This window comes from Centruroides vittatus, unplaced genomic scaffold, assembly GCF_030686945.1.
Source record: "Centruroides vittatus isolate TY-2023 unplaced genomic scaffold, ASM3068694v2 contig_786, whole genome shotgun sequence".
NCBI lineage: Eukaryota > Metazoa > Arthropoda > Arachnida > Scorpiones > Buthidae > Centruroides > Centruroides vittatus.
In genome coordinates, this window is record NW_027122506.1 from 592,269 (window position 1) to 612,310 (window position 20,042).

The 20,042-nt window shown below is 31.7% G+C and overlaps 1 protein-coding gene and 1 long non-coding RNA gene across 2 annotated transcripts; one reads left to right on the top strand and one right to left on the bottom strand.

The window, feature by feature from the left end:
• Positions 1-205: 205 nt before the first annotated feature.
• Positions 206-2,225, bottom strand: LOC136981669 (zinc finger MYM-type protein 1-like). The gene is made up of 2 exons (XM_067278010.1): positions 802-2,225; positions 206-704 (listed from the first exon to the last, which is right to left on the bottom strand). The coding sequence occupies exons 1-2, from the start codon at positions 2,223-2,225 to the stop codon at positions 206-208; spliced, it is 1,923 nt and encodes a 640-aa protein (XP_067134111.1).
• Positions 2,226-6,902: 4,677 nt separating this feature from the next.
• Positions 6,903-12,178, top strand: LOC136981665 (uncharacterized). The gene is made up of 3 exons (XR_010881756.1): positions 6,903-6,999; positions 8,261-8,347; positions 12,040-12,178. It is a non-coding gene; the product is annotated as an uncharacterized lncRNA (long non-coding RNA).
• The last annotated feature ends 7,864 nt before the right edge of the window (positions 12,179-20,042 follow it).

A 20,042-nucleotide genomic window follows, 5' to 3' on the forward strand; every position in this document is an offset into this window, starting at 1 on the left:
ATTATTTTCCTGAATAAATGACCACATGGATACAGGCGAAATAATATTTTCTTTACTTATAAAAGTCTTAAATTGTAATACTTCATTTTTCAGTTCTGCTAGGTTTAAATCTTGTTCATAACATTTTAATTCCTCTATTGAAGAGTCACTAACATCACTATCATGAAAAATTGTTTTGAATTTATTGTTAATAGTTTTATATCCCTCAGATCTTTTTTTTAATGTTGCTAATTAAAGAATCGCATACAACAAAAAAAATATTAACTTTAAAATGTTCTTTGCCACTGAATCTTATTTCATGTTCTGGAATTTCATCATGAAATAGTTTTCGTATTTTCTGCCGTTTTTTATCATTAGTATATGCAATATCTTTAACTTTTTCTGCTTCTTTTTCTAAATTGTCAAAATCATCTCTAACAGTTTGTATGAAATCTATCAATGAATCATATATTAAAACTGCTGTATTTAGGGATTCGTCTTTTTGTTGAAGAGTCTTGTTTGAAGCATCTATTCTCTCTAAAATCTTTTCCCATATAGTAAGTAACAGTACATACTCAAATGTATCAAGTTTTTTATGTAAATCGGCAGCTTCGGACCTTGTTAATGGTTTTTCATCTTTGTTTGAGGAAAAATGACGTAAACAATGTTTAATTTCTTCATAATTTTCCTTTAAGGATTTCACAGCATCGGAACGAGCAGACCACCTGGTGTCACAAATAGGTTTAATACTCAAGTGTTTGCTCTTACAAAATTTTTGTAATGCATTCCACCTATGTGTAGAACTTGAAAAAAAATACGTACAATTCCTGAACGATATTGAAAAAAGTGGTCATTTCCATGCAACTTTCGGCAGCAGCGTTTCCAATTAAATTTAATGAATGATTTGCGCATGGTATAAAATGGGCAGAAAAAATATGTTGTTTTATTCTGGATTGGAGTCCCTTATATTTACCTGACATATTAAACGCATTATCATAACTCTGTCCCCGACAGTTAGTGATGTCTAAATCTATATTATTTAAAAATTCTAAAATAACTTTCTCCAACTTTTCACCCGTATGAGAAAATATAGGTAGAAATCCCAAAAATCTTTCTTTTATACCACTTGGAAGAACATAGCGAATAATGACGGTCAGCTGATCTACGTGAGATATATCAGGTGTTGAATCAATAATTAGAGAGTAAAATTTGGCTTCCTTTATTTCGTTCACTATTGTGAGTTGTAAATCTTTCGATATAATAGAAATAAATTCATCACATATTGTAGACGACAAATAGTTTATAGTACCGGTGCCGCAGTTTGCATATTTTTTCATGTGTTCCCGCAAAAATGGATCGAACTCGGATAAATATTCCAAAGCACCTATATAATTACCATTATTTTCACTAAAAAACACTTCATTTTTACCACGAAACGCTAAAGAGTATGAAGAAATAAATTTGATTGTCGCTACCACACGTTTAAGTACTTCCCTCCAATATTTTTTTTCATTTATAATTTGTTTTTCCAGTTCAGTGTCAATGCGTCCGGTAATTTTAGATCTTGTTATAAAAATTAAAATGGAGTTAATGTGGTCACTGGAGTTTTCATGCTCTGACAATTTTTTATGTACATTTTTCCAATCATTCGTCCCTTTTGTCATTAGCGTTGTTTGCTTGGAAAATAATTTACAGACGTAACAGTACAATAAGTTGTTGGTTTCAGTATAAGCCAACCAATCTCTTTTAACTTTTTTCCCGCTATTAATAGTTCTGAAGAAGGAGGCAATAGTTAATTTTCTTGTGATTTGTTTTGACCCTTCGTTGCATCGAATAGAAGATGATTCCAAAGATCCATTTATTGATTTTGGTGGATTTTTTATATAATACTCTCGCATGGCGTCTGTTAAGTATTCTGGCCATAATGCAATATCGTTTACAAAACTCTTAGTTTCATCATTACTTTGAGATGATTTTAAATTTATATTTTCTCCTTTTGTTTCATCTTCACAAACGGAATTGCTTGGTTTTTCCTGCTGGTCTTTTTGCAGAATAGTTTCGGACACAAATGATGTTTCTGGAGTTTGAGCAGGTGAAATTTGTGAAAATGATGACGATTGTTGTAATTGTTCTCCATCTACAGTTAAAAATTTGTCCAACGATCTTTTCATTTGTTTTGCCACTTTATCTCGATCTGCTTTTCGTTTTCTTTTTTCACTTCCACTTAAATGTTTATAGGAACTCATTTTAAAGACCACGTACTAAAAAGAAAGAAGAAAATGATCTTCAATTAAATTTATTTTTACTCAATATCACAATCACAAACAAAATCACAATTTGTGGTATTTTATATTATATATTATTTTAATTAAATAATGTAATACTTTTATAAAAGCTTACATTTTTATTTTAGGAATTCCAGAAAGTATTAACTATGAATCCAAAACAATCTATTTGCAATCAAGTCTAGGTACTTAAGTCTTAATTGCACAATTTTCAATCACAACTCACATAAGATGCAATACGTTCAGGAGACACTGATTTTAAATAGCTACGTTTGACTTTTTAAACACGTGCATAGTAAAGGCTCGATCGTATTTACACACATCGACACTCGCGGGCATGGATGCATAAGCACGGGAACGCTCGTCCACACTTGTCGACTTTATCAATCAACGATTCGGCATAATTTGGATACGTTTCAGCTATAATTATGAATATCACGTTTTTCTGTTAAATAAAAATGAAAATTAATTATAAAAATTAAAAAATTAAAAACTTAATTTTCGGGCCCCAAAAATTACGGGCCCTAGGCACGTGCCTAGGTTGCCTAGGCCTTAGTCCGCCCCTGCCTATGTATTAGTAATCCGTATCCACTGAACCATTAATTGTCGTCAATTTGAAAAATATCACAGAATCAATAATTTGCAATAAACCGCAATTATCGTGCTTTCTTAGAAATGTCAGCAAAACGAGTTTATATATTATACATTAGCTTTAGAATTTGTATACGGGTGTGTAATGCAACACGAAATTAAATTTGCTTTGTTTAATTTAATTTTTTCAGAAACCTTTCAAAGGAAATGTGTACGTGGAAGTCTCGCAAGCTAGAAATGCATTCTTGCGACTTGACTTATGTATTCCGACTCTATGTAGTGAAAAGGATTTAGATAATATTTTCCAATGGCGTAAGTTATTTAAAGGTTATTTTTTAATTAAATAAATCCGTGAAACACGACTATTTTTAATCAAACTCTATGAGAACACATTAATTTTATAACTGTTGTGTACATTATTATTAATTTGAACAATTTTCATAACTCCTATATTCGAATCTCGATCTAGCGCGCTTCTGAATAGCGAAATTTCGTAATTGACCAGATCCCTAATGGGACCGGCTGGCAGATAAGGGGCAGGACAAGACATACTTTCATTAAAACTCTTTGAGGAATTGCTCATAATAATTGGATTTCGGACAGCCCTAGATGTACAGTATATACTTGTTTCAGTTTGCGAGTCAGAATTTATATTATATACTGATTTAAATGATCGTTTGAAATTCAATAGTTTACACTCAGTAATTCATAGATACTGAACGATATTTATATAACATTATGAAACAAAAAGTCATTCTGTCCTGAAAAACCAGAGTTGGAGCACAACTCAGAAACCGTAGAATATCTTATGAGTAATCTTAAAGGATATATCATATATCTGCAACCTACATCTATTGTGGGCTGGACAGAAGCCATCATAGTTACAGAAAAATGGCTCTTTGAGGACATACAAAAAGGAAGAGTGAAACACTGTTTTTCAATGCCTTTATAAGTACTTCGTAAGCTTTGCGAATATGACACTGTAAACGGAAGCTATATCGAGGTTTGACTGTAATAAAATAACTGATATATATTTTTATTATTCTTTATATTTATTTTACCTGATGGTATTTTATGTTTTGACATTTATTTTATTTTGGAAATTTTAGAGTAATTAGCAATTTAAACGAAATTTGTAAATAATATATTTATAAATGACCAGTTTACATAAGAATACGATTTATACAAATTTTTATTTTCTATTTTAGTTACTTCTTTCCCGCTTCAGGCAAAAGTCGATTTCTGTAAAGAAAAATATGAAAGAATCGAAATTTCATACAGTCAAAAAATCTGTTTGTAAGTTATTTTATTTATATATAAATATTATAATGTCAATAACATAACTCTATTGTTCTAAAAACACTGCATTTTATCTCGTCAAATATTTTATTAACAATACATTTTTCATCGTGTTTTGTGAACAATATAGTTTAAGGAAGCTCCTCAAGAGCTCGAGAACGTTTCTTGTCTTCCTAATTGTATGGAGTGCAAAATATTTGTTACATAAAAATAAAAAATTAAATATATTTTTTTGACATTAAAACACTGTTTTTAAAACGATTTATGATGATTTGTGATTTATAAGCAAATATGGCTTATCGGACTATCAACAATACAATTTTCGTACACATGTTAATTAACAGTAGTTCGAGCAATGTTTCAAAGACATTGGCACGTCTTGTATAGGCTTAAAGAATTGAGTTCGTTTAGAAAATTTAATTGACCTATTAATGTAAAATTTCACAATTTTCCATTAGTTTTTCTTTGAGTTAGTATGATGTCCCAACTGTTGTCTTAATTGTTCAGCTTTTCTGTGAATGGTTATGTATTCACAAGAATATTTACGTTTCTATTATGTAAAAACCAGTTCAGCATCCACATCAGAACGAGATCATAAATTTCACTAGCCAAGAACTCATTAACTTTTAAAATCCCAGACGTGTTCGTTAGAATTTTAAACCGTTACATTTTTTATATTATAAAAATCCATTTGAAAGAGATGAGATTCAATTAGTAAATTTGCATTTACGAATAAGATCTTTACTCGAGATTCGAAACGCCGTTAATATTTTGAATTTCTTGTTGCTCAATGAGATGAGTTACAACTAATAATACCACGAGTGACACCTGCTTCGAGCTGAACAATGCTAGGAAAAAGAGGAAGACAAAATTGCGATACGTATTCATAAAATTCTTTTCTAGCAAAATATAACAAAAATTAATAAAAAATATTTTAAATAAATCACTTATTATATAACATTAAGAAATTATGAATTTCTATAATCTTTAAACTTTTTTATTTTTTATTGAAATATTCAATAAGAAGTAAATAGTTCATGTCATAAAAATTACAAAAAACGTAATTTTGAAATTAATTTGAAATATAATTTTTTCACAGTTTATATAGTTTAATATTCAAAGCATAACTTTCTTCTTTGCAGAGGTGCGTTTGGTTTTTTCATCGTTTGGGTTCTTCTTGGAACTATATTGGACATATTCTTTGAATTTTTCATTCCTGTCAGCAAAGAAAAATGTAAGAAATTAAACATTTTAAATAATTTCGAAATAATCTTTTTTTTTTCTTTGTTTCCAAATTCTAAGTAGAAAAACCAAATAACACGAGATAATTATTAACGCAAGAAAACCTTCATTAGAAACTTTCTTCGAGTGTAGTAACACCTGTATGCACCTATCTTAAACTAAATTTTAATTTATGAAATTTAATACTTTTTCGGTATATTATGTTTTTGAAAATTTTCATTGTTTTAATTAATAAATTATATTTCTTTCTTTTCAGATCAATATCTGAAGATTTTATACTCTGTTTCTATTTGTGCTTCTCTGAAAAAATTAACAAATACCGATTTTAATGACAAAACGAGATTCATTTTCGGCATTAAATTCTTTACAATTTGTATACTAATATTCGGTCATGTTTTCGTATACATAAGTAGAAACCTCATTACGTCAGGTAGGTAACAAAAGTTTTATAAATTAACATAAAAATTTTCTCGTATATAAAAGTAAATATAAATATTCAATCATATTTCAATATCATACATTCTGAAATTATTCAAGAAATTTTATTTTAAAAAATATTTAATACAATAAAGCTACATTAGCCTCACACAATGGCGTGTAATGTTTTAGCAGACTTCTTACGGAAAAGTAAAATCTAAAAAGAACATAAAAATGTTACAAAAATTCAGAAAACTCAAAACTTTCAAGGGTTCCAATCCGTCAAAATACACGGTAAAAGAGGTTTTTTTTAACGGCCAGGCCGACAATGGGGCAGCCGGGTGGTGAGAGACGGGGGTCCGACATCTCGGGTCAGCCCATCCCTGTAAATTTTTTGGGGATTTTTCGATCAGACCGAATTCGATCTCAGTATCCCAAATCAATAGGCTATCACCATGACAGCTTGGCCGTCCGGCTCCTCTGTTGGAAGTTATCACGTGGTTAGGTCCTCCTGCGCCGCTTCACCCACGAAGACCTAACCATATGTGATGAGCATGTGTTTCTAACTTTTTTCTCTTTGCATTAAAATTATATATTTAAATTCCTCTTTTGCTTCTGAGTGTTGGCAGATGTCTCTACGTCCATCGCGCCACACATCCTTGGATGGTACTGACGTTGTGCCCAACACGCGAGGCAACTGTATGCATCGATAAACCGCGGTCGCGCAGCTCCAGGATAAATTCTTTTTATCCAATCGTTAAACAGTGGTCTCCGAAGCATTTTCTATTGTTCTTCGTTGTTCGATTGGCGCTGATCGCTTATTATAGATGCTATCGGAGAAGCATTTACGGCCCCAGCCGGCTGCTAGTCTTTTAGCCCGAAATTGAGTATGGCGTGACTCAATACGTACGCAAACTGAATCATTTTCATATCTTTGTTACCTCTACCTGTTCTTCAATTTGCGTGTAGCTACGTGCATTTTCTTGTAGTGTTGCTATTTCACATTTAAAAAGTGTAATTCTTCTAGCAATGTTAGAATTATACTCCGATATAATAATCCTGATAGACTAATTTATTATTCTTGTTTTTCAGAAAACATATACAACGTTGCAAATATTTTTGATAATCCTGCAATAGAAATTGCTACACAATCACTCACAATAACTGATACATTCTTTATTTTCAGGTAAGTTTAAATTAATCCAAGAACAATAATAAGATAAAATATGAACATTGCTATGAAAATAATATAATTTCATTGAATTGCTTATTAAAATCATACCTTAAATTAAACTAGTTTTGTGCAATTAATCAAAGGAACGTATCTTAGTAATAAACTAAGAAATTCTGTAAATTCCCACCGGTTTAGTAGAAAATCAAGTGCATGAGCATATTGATTAAGACTGCATTGAATTTCTTTTATATTAAATTTTTCGATGTGTTTAATGAGCAATGTTCCCTCTAATTAGTTTTGTAGCTGAGTGGAACATGTACTTCTCTGAGCAAAAACACATTTTTGCTGAGCTGATTCTGAGTAAAAAATTTTCCTGAACATATATATATATATATATATAATCTTATTTTTTCCTATAAAAATTAAAATAATAAGTTATAAAGTAGAGATTAAAGTTTATTTTAAAACATACTTCCATACAAAATATCATCTTTTTTTCAATTATTTAATCGAAATATACGTAGCAATAATCACGTTGCAGAAGGAGTGAGGAATAAGTAGACAACAATTCAAATCAGTGTGCATGCTTGCCTGCGGCACATAAATTCTCATGCGCGGCAACAATTTGAGCTGCTTAGAGGGAACATTGTAATGATGAGATACGGCGGCGTAAAATATGGGCGATCTTGCTTGGAACTTTAAAAAATATATGTAAAACAATCGAAGGCATCTACCACAGCTATCTACTGGCAGGCATTCTCCTCGGCAGATCGTCCTTGTATTGTATTGTATTATTCTATCAATCCTATTCGTTCACGCACAACATCAATGAAACATAATTTGTACAAACAATTATTTATTGTCACAAAACTCTCAATTTTAGTAGTATCTTGTCTCTGCACATCGTACTTTTCCTGTTAACAACAGAGTCATGCAGGTCATATATCTTACTCCGTTCTCGAGATTAACTTTCAATTCTTCGCAGGAGAAAGAGAAATTTCAAAATTGAAAAAAGTTTGAAAAATTAAATACAACATTGATATAAACTAATCGTGACATAATATATATCATATCATTGTGTATTTGTCATTTTTAATTAATGATTTTTTAAAATCTAATTCTAATTTCAAAATTTACAACTAGTTATAATACTCGATCTATTGGTATCTATGCAAGAGAAATATTATTTATTGATGAATATACAGAATGAGTTTTAATTCGTCGTAATTTGCTTATCAATTTTTGTTAATTAATTTATTTTTATTTTATTCAGCGGATTTTTGTCATTCTACTTGAGAAAGAGTGAAGAATCGAATTCCATACTCAATTATTTCACCTACATCGTAAAGCGATATATCAGGTTGTATTTACTTTGTTTTTAGTGAGTATGTTAATGCGAATAATTATATTATAAATTATCTTAATTCCTATAACGAGTTTTTATTTTTAAAATACCAATAATCGCTTTGCATACAAATACAGTAGAGTCTCGTTTTATGCTCGATTGATGTATGCAGGTTTGCGATTTTATGGATGCCGGGTGATTTGTTTAACCTACTGTTAGACTTCATTATCACACACCAGAGAACAAAAGTTTTTCAGTGAAACTCTCATTAGTGGCTTATGCACTGTAGATCAGTTAGCTCACTTACCTTGTGTAATACAAAAATCGTGGGTTTTCTGTCAATTTTTTGGAATATATTAAAAAAATATAATGAGTTCATGACTAAAGCAAACTTGCGCCGAAAGTATTAACAAAGTGTATTTAATGGGAGATTTCTACCTACTGCAGTTGCTGTAGTTTATTTACAATCCGTGGTGTCTACGTTATGCAGTTGTTTGCTTTAAAGAAAAAAATAGATTACTCTAGTAATTCTAGATAATATGCTATGAGCATATGTCACATAATCATCAGTTATATAATGAGATAGTTTGAAAGTAACAATATTAATGGGTTTTCGTGATTCTTAAGGTTGCATAGTTGGAACCCCATTGAGCACTTAGCAGATCATGCATAGCGTGAACTTGGAAAATAGCCAAAGGCTATGGATCTAAATGCTCTTTTATATCTAATTCAAAATATCTAGAATAATATTGAGAAATCTGTATGTTTGAAACTAATAACGAATACAGAATTATAAAAGAGAATATAGTAACTGGTGATTTCTTATTGTTACTCCTTTCAAGGAATATCTAAAAATGTCTGTTGCGTATTTCGTATCTAATAGAGAAAATGTTTCTTCGTAGAAAAATTTAGATTGATTTATATATTAAATTAACTTTTTTAAAGTAAAACTGCACAAAATAACTGCAACGATATAGACAATAACGTATTTAATTTATTTGTTATATCCGGTCATTTTCCTTTAACCTTCGGTCCAAATACAGTAACACCTATTTTTAAAGTATAAGACTTATTGTATTCCTTTCAATTATAAACAAAATTTTTACTTGCATGTAAAAAATAATGTCATTATAAGGAAAAAATAATTGCATCTCTCCTAAACAGTCAATTTAAGTCAAAAAACAAAACAATAGATGCAGTATTGATTATATAATTATCAAGCAAAAAAATTAGAGAAATCGAAATTGTTAGTAGTATTTCTTTGGATTATTTTTAAACTATTTCATTCCATATATCACAATACATTATAATTATAAATTCCAAAACTATTATTTTAATTTATAAAAAGACTGCCGTATATTTCATAATATTAAAATAAAAAAGAAACGAAAACGTCTTCAAACCTTCTGTCCTGCCCAATCACTAGGAACAGTCTTCACTTTACAGAGACGACCGTCTGTTACAAGCTACGCTTTTGCAAAATTATGTAAAACAGTTAAAAAGTTTACTAATGATAAATCAAAACCTTGAAAAATATACATAATTTAAATTACATAAGCAGAAACTACAGACAAAACTAAAACGTCTTCAAAATTTCTGTTATGCACAATCATCTCTACGGAGTAAAGATTGTTCGTGGTGATATTTCATTAATGAAAATATAGAGTATACAAAACAAAATTTGAGCTTTTTTGCCTATTAATATCCTTTTATTCCAGTCCAGAAACCACAAACCAGCCAAAGACTTGAGACAAAATTTCCAAAAATATCCGATGAACACAATTTAAAAACTTACAAATTAAGAATGATCTTAACGTCGACCCTTTATTGTAGGCTACGGCGTCTACAGACATTAAAAATTTGTCAAAATAATTCTGGGCTTCTATGTTCAATTATTCTTGGTGAGTTGACATGACTCATGTCCAATCACCAGGAACATCATTTTATTCAAAAGTCGTGCATTTTATGATTTCATATTTTATTATTGGGTTAATGTGAGCCTAGGTATACAAAATGGCGACCGTCGACAATAACCTAAACGTGCCTATATTTAAACTTTTTTAAAACTAAAACATTTTTAAAACGTAAATTTGCTGCTTACTTTTTCCCCTGCTTTCGGTTACTTTTTCTACTCTTGGACCAGAAACGAAAAATAAAAAAGTTATCATACTACCTGTAAATTCAATCGATGCATGGACGAAGTGAATTACGAGATTCTATACATCAGTGGTTCAAACAAAATTTCCCTGTATTGTACATAAATTTTACTCCTCTTAAGAACTGCAGTCTTACGATTCACATCTCTCGCCTTTTCATCTACGATAGGCAGCGTCTCCATAGAGGTTGGCACCTGCGATCCACGGCCACCTAGCCTTCCATGTGTCGTTCACGTTGTCTTTCGGGTCGGAAATCGCTATTGCATATCATTGGTTATGACAAATTTAACACGTTTAACACACATTTAAACACATTTACACACTATAAACGCACAGATAAACCTCGTTTAAACACACTTAACTCACATTTGCACACTAAACGCACATTTGAACCACACATAAACCCTTCACAAAATTTTTACCTCACTTACACAATGTTAACACACCTTTAATACGCTTTTATGACATTTAACACGCATTAAACACATTAAGGACACGTTTAACATGTTAATTACCATTGACAAACTTTCCTCCTCGATAACTTTAGACTTCGAGTAAATTGTACAAACTTTAAAAAAACACACACACTTTTAAAAAAATTAACAACGTGCATAATCCGTCTACATCGTAACCAAAATTCGAAATTCACATTATTCCTCATGGTTCTTGAACGGAATTTTTTGATGGATATTTGCACACGAAGGCATCATTACTATCAGCGCCATCTACATTTCTTTTTTAAAAACACTTGCCATCGAGGTTACCGGAAGCGCCGCCATTTTGTATGCCTAGGCTCACATTAACCTATTCTTGTAAATATGTAGTAAAAATATTTGAATTCGAATTCATGGAAGATGAATATTAAGAATTATCGTGAAATCGGGACACTTTTAAACGATAATGTCCTATTAGTTTAGAACATGCATCAAATGATGAAGTATACATATTCGATTTTGTTTCCATTCAATTTGTGAACCTACTTCCTTTTTTGAACGAGAGGCAATAAAAATAATACAGTCAAACCTGTTTTTATGCGGGGGATAGGGACCGCATTAAAAAAAACGCATTAAAAAAAATCTCACGAAACTTCACGAATGGCTGTAAATAATAGTTTTCGCAACACAATTAAAAAAATAATTTTTTTTATGCGGTCAATAGGGACCGCATAAAAGAAGTCTCACGTAGAAAATAACTCAAAACCGTACGAAATAAAATTTATTGACAACAGATGTCGGCACTTGAATGCATCGTCTGGTCTATCGTCTGTTTTACATATTTTTGTCCAGGTGGTGTTTTGTTGACTTAAAAAGTAAATTATTTCATTTTTCGCATATTCATGCAATAATATTACTATAATAAGTGCATTTATGCTACAATAAGTTTATTTAGCTATAATAAGTCAACGTGAGACATGACGAATTGCACGAGACTAGTCGCCAACTATACCGCACAAATTAAAAATTCGCATTAAAAAAATCGCACAAATAAAAATCGCACATAAAAAGAGCGCATAAAAACAGGTTTGACTGTATTTATTTTTGATTTTTGAAGATTGACTTTTCCTGTGTGTGTTCATCTGGCTTTTGCTATTATTTTGCCACTCTTGGTTGACGGTCCACTCTGGAACATCGTTCAAAATGAAAAATTAAAGGCAGAAAGTGCATGGTGGACATTTATTTTACATTATCGAAATTTTTATGACGATGATATAAATGTGAGTATTAATTGTTCTAGAAAATTAATGCGGTTATATTATTAAATTCTTTCAATTTATTTAAAATCAAATTAAATTAAAATGAGGATAATCATTTATTCACCTCACTAATCACCGTTCAGTATAAAAAAATAATGTGATCCAAAAGTCAGGCACAACTTTAAAATTTCATATCTTAGTGAATTTCGATTCTAAATAAAAGACAAGAGAAAGCGCGAATATTTTATGCAAATTTTAGTTACAATTTCTGCTTGTAAAAATAAAGATTAAAGCGTGAAGAACTCGTTACAAAAGTAATTGAGAAATAATGAAATGGAGTGATGGACTAAGACAACACAACTTATGAGATCGCTACTAAGAGGGAGGGAGGTGCCTCCTGGTTGACCTACTATGAAAATTTGGCTCCTACTGAGGTTTACGAACGAAGAAAATACACGTGGCACTGCCTGGTCAGGTAAACCCGCCACCAACTACCGGTTTTCAGTGGCTTCGTCCATTGGTGAGCAAGAGAAAAGAATCGAAAAAAGAAATTTCTAAGACTATTTCATAAAAAATAAACGGCATCCAAAAACAATAATTGTAACCAACCTTTGCGTAAAATGTTTTGCTTCAAAGAAAACACAGTATATTATTCTGAGCATTTATTCGTTTGTTTATGATAAAAATTTATTAGTTTATGAATTTCAGAAATTTAGCCTATGTTTTGGATCACTTATATATAAAAGTTTAAATGAACCGCCTTAAAAAATAAATTTAAAAGTTATTGAAAATGAAACAGATTTTTGAAAAACATCATTGTAATCAACCATTATAGGCCTAAATTTCGTAATAATTTACTTTCTTGTAAGCATGTTTATGAAATTTATTGTAATTCACGTTTTATGAAATTAATACATTTGACATTATTATATTCAATTGTCAAATGAAAATATCATATGAATTATGAATAATAAACCACATACAGAAACACATACCGTCATCAATGTTTGAATTATACATTTACAGTAGAGAGTCGAAAATCGGCACCCTGGTAATTGGAATCGCCCGATAATCGGCAGAATTTTCAGTCGGACTGTGTCGTGCTGAATCGAACGTTTTTGATACTAAATTTACTTCTAAAGTATAATTTTCATGTTTTTATATTCTTCAATATATTTATTTTGTTTGTACAAAATGAAGAAATATTTTTTAACGATACGATAGCCTCGATTATTATTATAAAAATTTAATTAGGCTTAAAATCGACGAAAATTCAACGCGAAGCGACACGCGACGGAGAAAAATTTGAACATCGGACAGGTTAATATATTTTTTTGTACATAGACCGTAATTGGAACAAATCCCTAATTTGAACAACCCCAGTCCCCAATTGATGCCGATTTTCGACTCTCTACTGTATTTGAAATAAATATTATCGCTAATTATTATAATAAACTGGTAAAAATGTAGAAGTAATGATTTTTTAATGTATTTTATTTACAGTTCATAAGTGTTTTATGGTTTCTCAATGTATTAATGCAATTAACTATTCTTACAACACTGATATTCTTCATCTACGATAGGTAAGAAATTTTATTCAATTATACAGGATGAATGGAAACAACCATGAATTAGTTTAAAAATTTATATCAGTTAATTTCGAAAACAGCATATAATTACGATACTTTCATATGAAGACTTGGCCGTAAACAGAACAGTTACTTGATAATACTATACCTTACAGACTAATTTTTGTATTCGGATTTAAATTTTCAAAAATTGAAAATTAAACACTTGTTTACTCAGCACTGAAGAACGAGTTGTAACAATAACCTCTTGGAGAAGAAGATTTAAATTACTCTTGGTTTTGTCCAGCATTAAACATGAGCATGTAAGTCATGCACGGATGTTCGATGAATCATTCGATTCATCGAACATTCCGTGGTCTTGAAGTCCAGCACTACTAACATTTACATTTACTAAAGTATTAGAAGGCCACCGCCAATAAGTATAGCCTTAAAAAAAGAAAGATGACGAGTTATAGTAGAAGAGTGAAGAGAAGAGAAAGGTGATAGGAAAGAGGATAATATGACATCTCAGAGTGCCATTTATTAAACAAAAAAGTACAAATAGCCAAAATATAGTGGTATACAGTATAATTGCTTCTGTTTTGAGACAGTAGGAGCCCCATTACGGCTGACTTGCCGTGGAGCTTAACAAACAAATGCACGCGAATGTACAACCGCTTAGGGGAAAACACAGACAAATTTTCCATGCCTTTAAATAGAGCAAAAGAAAGCAACCGTTTGTACAAAAAACAGCTTAAAACCGGGTGAAATAGCTCTTAACGGCTACCTTGCCAAAGGGCTTGCACACAAACAAACGCGTATGTACTGTACAGTACATCCCTTATGAAGGGGAGAGAACCTCCATGACCTTGGAGGGTACAAAAAACGCGAGCGACAAATTCTCTTGGAGAATGACATTGTTCTTTAGAACCTGTAGTGTGCGACCAAAAGGTGGTAAGACATCGACCACCTTAAAACAAAAAACAAAAAACGGTGCCGCACTTTACGCCACCTTGCAAGTTTTTATTAGCCTCTTGGCAATTCAAACATGAAGACCCCTTGTCTTTGTTTTAAAACCCGTAGCGGTGTTCATCCGTGCAGTGGCTACATCTCTGTTGATTCTGACACTCCCGTGCGAAATGGTTATACCCATTCCACTTAAAGCATCTAAGTGAACAAAGTCATCAACCTTAACGCTGCCCTAGGCCAGAGCGGCATGTTTATTCGAAACCAGAATATTCCTGATATACTCAATACCACATGCCTACATCCATCTCTAACGTTGCCCTTTCTAAGGGTTGTGATGAGTTTATACTTTTGTTGAAAATCATCTAAACTTGTTTCTGGCCAAATCTGGTTTTGCTCGTAAACTATTTTTGTAATATTTTCCTCCACGATGTAATTTGGCACGTTGGTCAGTATGACATTCCGACGTCTTCCATCTGCAACCTTAATCATGACTTTGGTTGCCAGTTCTGTAATTTCCTCAATAGCACTCTAATTTCTTCCATCCTTGCGTGAGGCAACTTTGATACATAACCCATTGCCGCTCATCCCTCTAATAGAGCGGACCCTTATACCCAGTTTGTTTCGCTCTATTTTTTCTTTCAGTATCTGAGTGATCTCTTTCATGTCCGAGGAGATACCCACTCTCTCCTCTTGCTGGTACAGTAGTAAAGCAACTTCCTCTCCTGTTCGTTCCTGGTTGATTTTTTCCTTGATGGTTTTAGTAATATTTTTTGTGGTAACACTGGGTTGGGCATAGCTTTCTATTGCTGATGTGACCAATATAAGTCTAGAGTCGATTCTTTGGTTTTCAAGTTCCCTCAGGACCGCATAAAGTTCATGAATGCACTCATGAAGTTTTATAACCGCATTCCGGATTTCGCCTCTATCTTCAATGTTTGGGGCATTCCTTTCGGAAACCGAATAGATTTTCATAATCCTTCCTAGTAGAACAGAGGCTTTCGTCAAACCTGGTCCTCAAGTGGTTCCGGCGACACCTTCGCTATGCAACCACCATCTCTGGAGTTGTTATCGCTTCCAGGATCCATTGAACCAGACAGTAACTCCAATATACCGTAGACTAAACTACAAACCTATCCCAAAATACACAAAACTTATCCCAGCACTACTAACAGTCATTATTTTCGCCAGTTATTTTAAAATTTAAAATAATAATTTATTTTTGTTATTTGCACGTCTTTACACGTAATTTTTACACAAACTTCATTTATAACTTTCGCCACTAGATGACACTTATATATATATATATACATATCCTCACTGACTGACTGATTGAGGCGCATCAAGGCTAGAATCTCCATATAAACCGGGGCAGATGTACAGAAAGAAAGACTGACTGATTGAATATAAACCCAGTAAACAGAAGAAGAAGACTGACTGATTGATTGATTCATCATTGCCCAGAACAATCGGCCGAACCTACAGGTGAAATTTGGTACACAGGGTACGCCATGGCAAAGCACACTAAGAAGGGATTTTTGGAAATTCGCCGCGGGGGAGAGGGAGAAGATTAAGGCTCAACCTTAAGAACGGCTTGTATTATTCTATTTTAGATGCGATTTTTTCTTTTGAACTACGTTTAGTTTTCATTGAGTTTTGGTTTTATTGAGTATTTAGGTGTATTAAACTGATAACATTTTAGACATTGTTATAAATATTTTTATATATTTTGAGGTTTTAACCAAATGTTCGAACCGTTTAAATTCGAATTTGTTATTGCATATTGGTTCGACTATAAACGATTGTAAACGTTCCAGATAATTGATCAGGTTGAAAACGTTCGTTTAATGCAGTAAAATAATTCTCAGCAATAAGGGGTATGTGTTATATAACAATTACAATGGTTGTTGAAAATCACCGTTGATAGTAATAACCTAAATATCGACTTTGGTAGCTGTATTAACGTTCCTTAAATATATGTATCTTTACTCCGAATAAAAATTGGTTTCGGTAGACTATCACAACAGCTTTTAGGTTAGGTACTTATTGTATTGTTTTACCAAATGCATTTAGGGCTTATTTAATTTCGGTCCTCCTCTTCAGTTCAATACAACAAAACGAGTGTCACCACCTTTCAATATTTCACTCGTAAAATACTTTTATGGTTGTAAATATAAAATCGTGTTTGTTCATCGGATTACTTTAAAAAGGTTTCCATCGGTTTTATATTTTCAACGGTAAGAGTATTGTACGAGTGTAACAAAGGAATATTGAAAGGTGGTAACACCCCCTTTTGTTGTATTGCACTGAAGAGGGGCTCTGAAATTAAATGAGCCCTAAATGCATTTGAAAAAAAACAATCAAATAAGTTCCTAACCTAAAAGCTGTTGTGATAGTCTACTGAAACCAATTTTCACTCGAATTAAAAAGACATATATTTAAAGTAATAACTCAAACGTACAATATTTACGAAATCATCCAATCGTTTGTCCAATCAACGCTGGGCTCATTTGCTAGTTTATAATAAAAACGTGGAGTCCTTTTTGAGGCATGGATAGACTGGATGATTAATCTTCCATTGTTGTTGTTGTGTCATGTTAGCTGTGGTCCGGAGTGTTGTTGTCGTGCCTGGAAGCTTCGTTAATGCTAAAACTTTATCTGTGTGACCCGTGAAGTTTGATCTGCAGCTACACGGAAAACATGACTTACGGCTATAGCCTCCATGTAAACTGTGAGAAAAAGGGGAAATGTTCTTTTGCAATTCATTTATGCTCACTTTCTTGACTTGTCCCTATGAATGTTGCAATTGTGCTTTATTTTTCTTCATATCAATCATTTTGTCTTGTCTTTGTTGAATGAATTATATAGTGTGCAGCTCATATAGGCTATGTACGCCGAGAGAACGAGAATATGGACGCATGCGTATGCGACCGATTAGCCGGCCTTATAGATGGAATGGCCATACGGGCTCGGGAAAATAATGCCTTCCGGGAAGTTTTTTAAAAGGAAACTGGCCTCTATTCTGGCGTCACAGACTAAGATAAAACCCGGAAAACGCCTCGTCCAAGCGAGGCGCGAATACTCGACCGAACTCCCAGTGTTCAGGAACGAAGACTGCTTGGCCACTAACAATCGCCTAGTAGAGAAAGGTTTAAGTAAATTTGCATAAAATGTATCTACTTCAAAAATCCTGTGTTATTCTTTTTATGAAAATCGAACGCGCTTCAAGATCGAAATTCACTGATATAAATTTTTAAATTTCTTCCTGATTCTTGGATCGCCTTTCATTATATATCAATATTTTGAGTTAATGACTTTTTCTAAGAGAGTTTTCTGCGCTAATTGTAATTTCCCATTTCTAATACATTTATAAAATCGAATATCAATTGTAATAATCTAATTATATATTAAAACTTTTATCTTTTGACATTATACATTTGTATATTAAAAGCATACATTTATATATAAAATTGTTAATTATATCATATATTTATTCGCAGGTGGCCTAAAATTGGAGTTGCAGTTATTATTGTTTTGACAGTAACGGGATTTGTAAATTTCATATATGTTTCTACAAAGAATGAATTAATATTAATGTTTGGAATAGACTTGAAGATGTCGTATGTATATATTTTATATAATAATATTTTCAATGCTATTTTAAAACACATATATACTTCTGTTCACATTCTTATTTACTATGGAATGTCTTGGCTCAGTTTACGAAAAAGTAATTCGAATAATGAAATAATAGTGTATTTTAAATAGCACATAGTCATAAAATAAAGTACAGAATTCTATTCTATTTCATGTCCTTGTGCTATTTAAAATACAGTAAGAAAGTAGATCAAAAGATTGAGATAAATTAGTGAGTGAAGTTTTGACCAGAAGATCATTAGTGATCACAGATATGCAAAGAAAAAGACTTAAATCCGGGAAATAGCTATAATTTGGCCCATAGACATTAAGAGACTTTATGTATACAAGACAAGTTTTAAAATTATAATGCAATGAATATAAAAATATAACATTAATACATTAATAAATTACTGTACTTTTTTCTTATTTTTACTTCACTGGCTCTGTTAGATATAACAGAGGAAAATTGCGGCGATAGGTCAAAAAATGACCCCTCCCCGGATTTTTATATTTTTGGACTCGGGACATCTTGATACGTTGAGAAATGCCATAAGAAATGAGGGATTTTCTGTATGTGTGGATGATAGTTTGTATGTACGTGGGGCACAATTTTATTTGCCTTGTTTCAAGCGTAATACCTCCTGTGCTTTTGGACAAAAGTTTTTGAAATTTTGTAAAGAGGTTTGAATATTAGATATTAGTAATTTTGGTAGTTAAACGTCGAAGAGCGTAAGGATATAAAAGGGAATAAAACTACAGTAGAGTCGTATTTAATGACTATTTTACTCGTTATCAGCATTTACAATTTTTTAAACCCGTTCTACCTTAAAAATTAAGCTTTTTGCCATTTGATAAGAATTAAAAATAAAAAAGTATTTTAAAAATAAAATATCATGACAAATGGCGCAACCGAAGTTTTCAATTTTGCCAGGAAAGTTCAGCAATCCGTTGCTCGATATTTTTCATAATTAATTCATTTTTCTATTCCATTATATAAATGAGAATCAGCGTTTGTATTTGTGTTCATATTCATCTCTCAGGGTTGCATTACAAATAGTCCAAATTTTGCAAAAGTAGTAGGCCTATTTCGGTCTGTAAAATTTCTTTTGTCTTGTTAGATATTCCTTCCTATAAGCTACTATTACTACTTTTGCAAAATTTGGACTATTTGTAATGCAACCCTGAAATATGAATATGAACACAAATACAAATGCTGAGATTCTCATTCATATAATATAGACCTATGAATCAGAATCTAAAACGCACGTTTAAGTGTTTCAATTAATTCTAGACGATTGTAACAAATTTCCAGTATTCTCACAGTTTAAAATTATTTTCAGAATGATTATTAATTACATCCTTGACGTGTATGAAAGACCACATTATACACATTTGAGCTCGTATTGCTTGGGAATGCTGATTGGATATATAATACGGAAGAAGAATAAAATAAAATTTAGTAAAGTACGTATCATGTAATTGGCTTCTATTTTAGTGATGTTATTTCTTATATTTATTGGAAAAACTTGTAGAACGTTCTTAACGTTCAATTGCTTGATATTTCATTGAAAAATTTATATTTTAATAAATTTTTAAAATTATTTTTAGATATTCGTTGCTTGTTGTTGGATTGTAACTAGTATATTTCTGGCATATGTATTTTTTGGTTTGCATGGTCATGTTACTGA

Excerpts from the sequence above, each read along its gene's own strand:
- LOC136981669 (XM_067278010.1), bottom strand. The coding sequence starts at position 2,225 with ATGAGTTCCTATAAACATTTAAGTGGAAGTGAAAAAAGAAAACGAAAA. Across the intron at positions 705-801 it reads TTCAATATCGTTCAGGAATT|GTGGTCTGCTCGTTCCGATG; the intron begins GTACGTATTTTT and ends TTGTGACACCAG.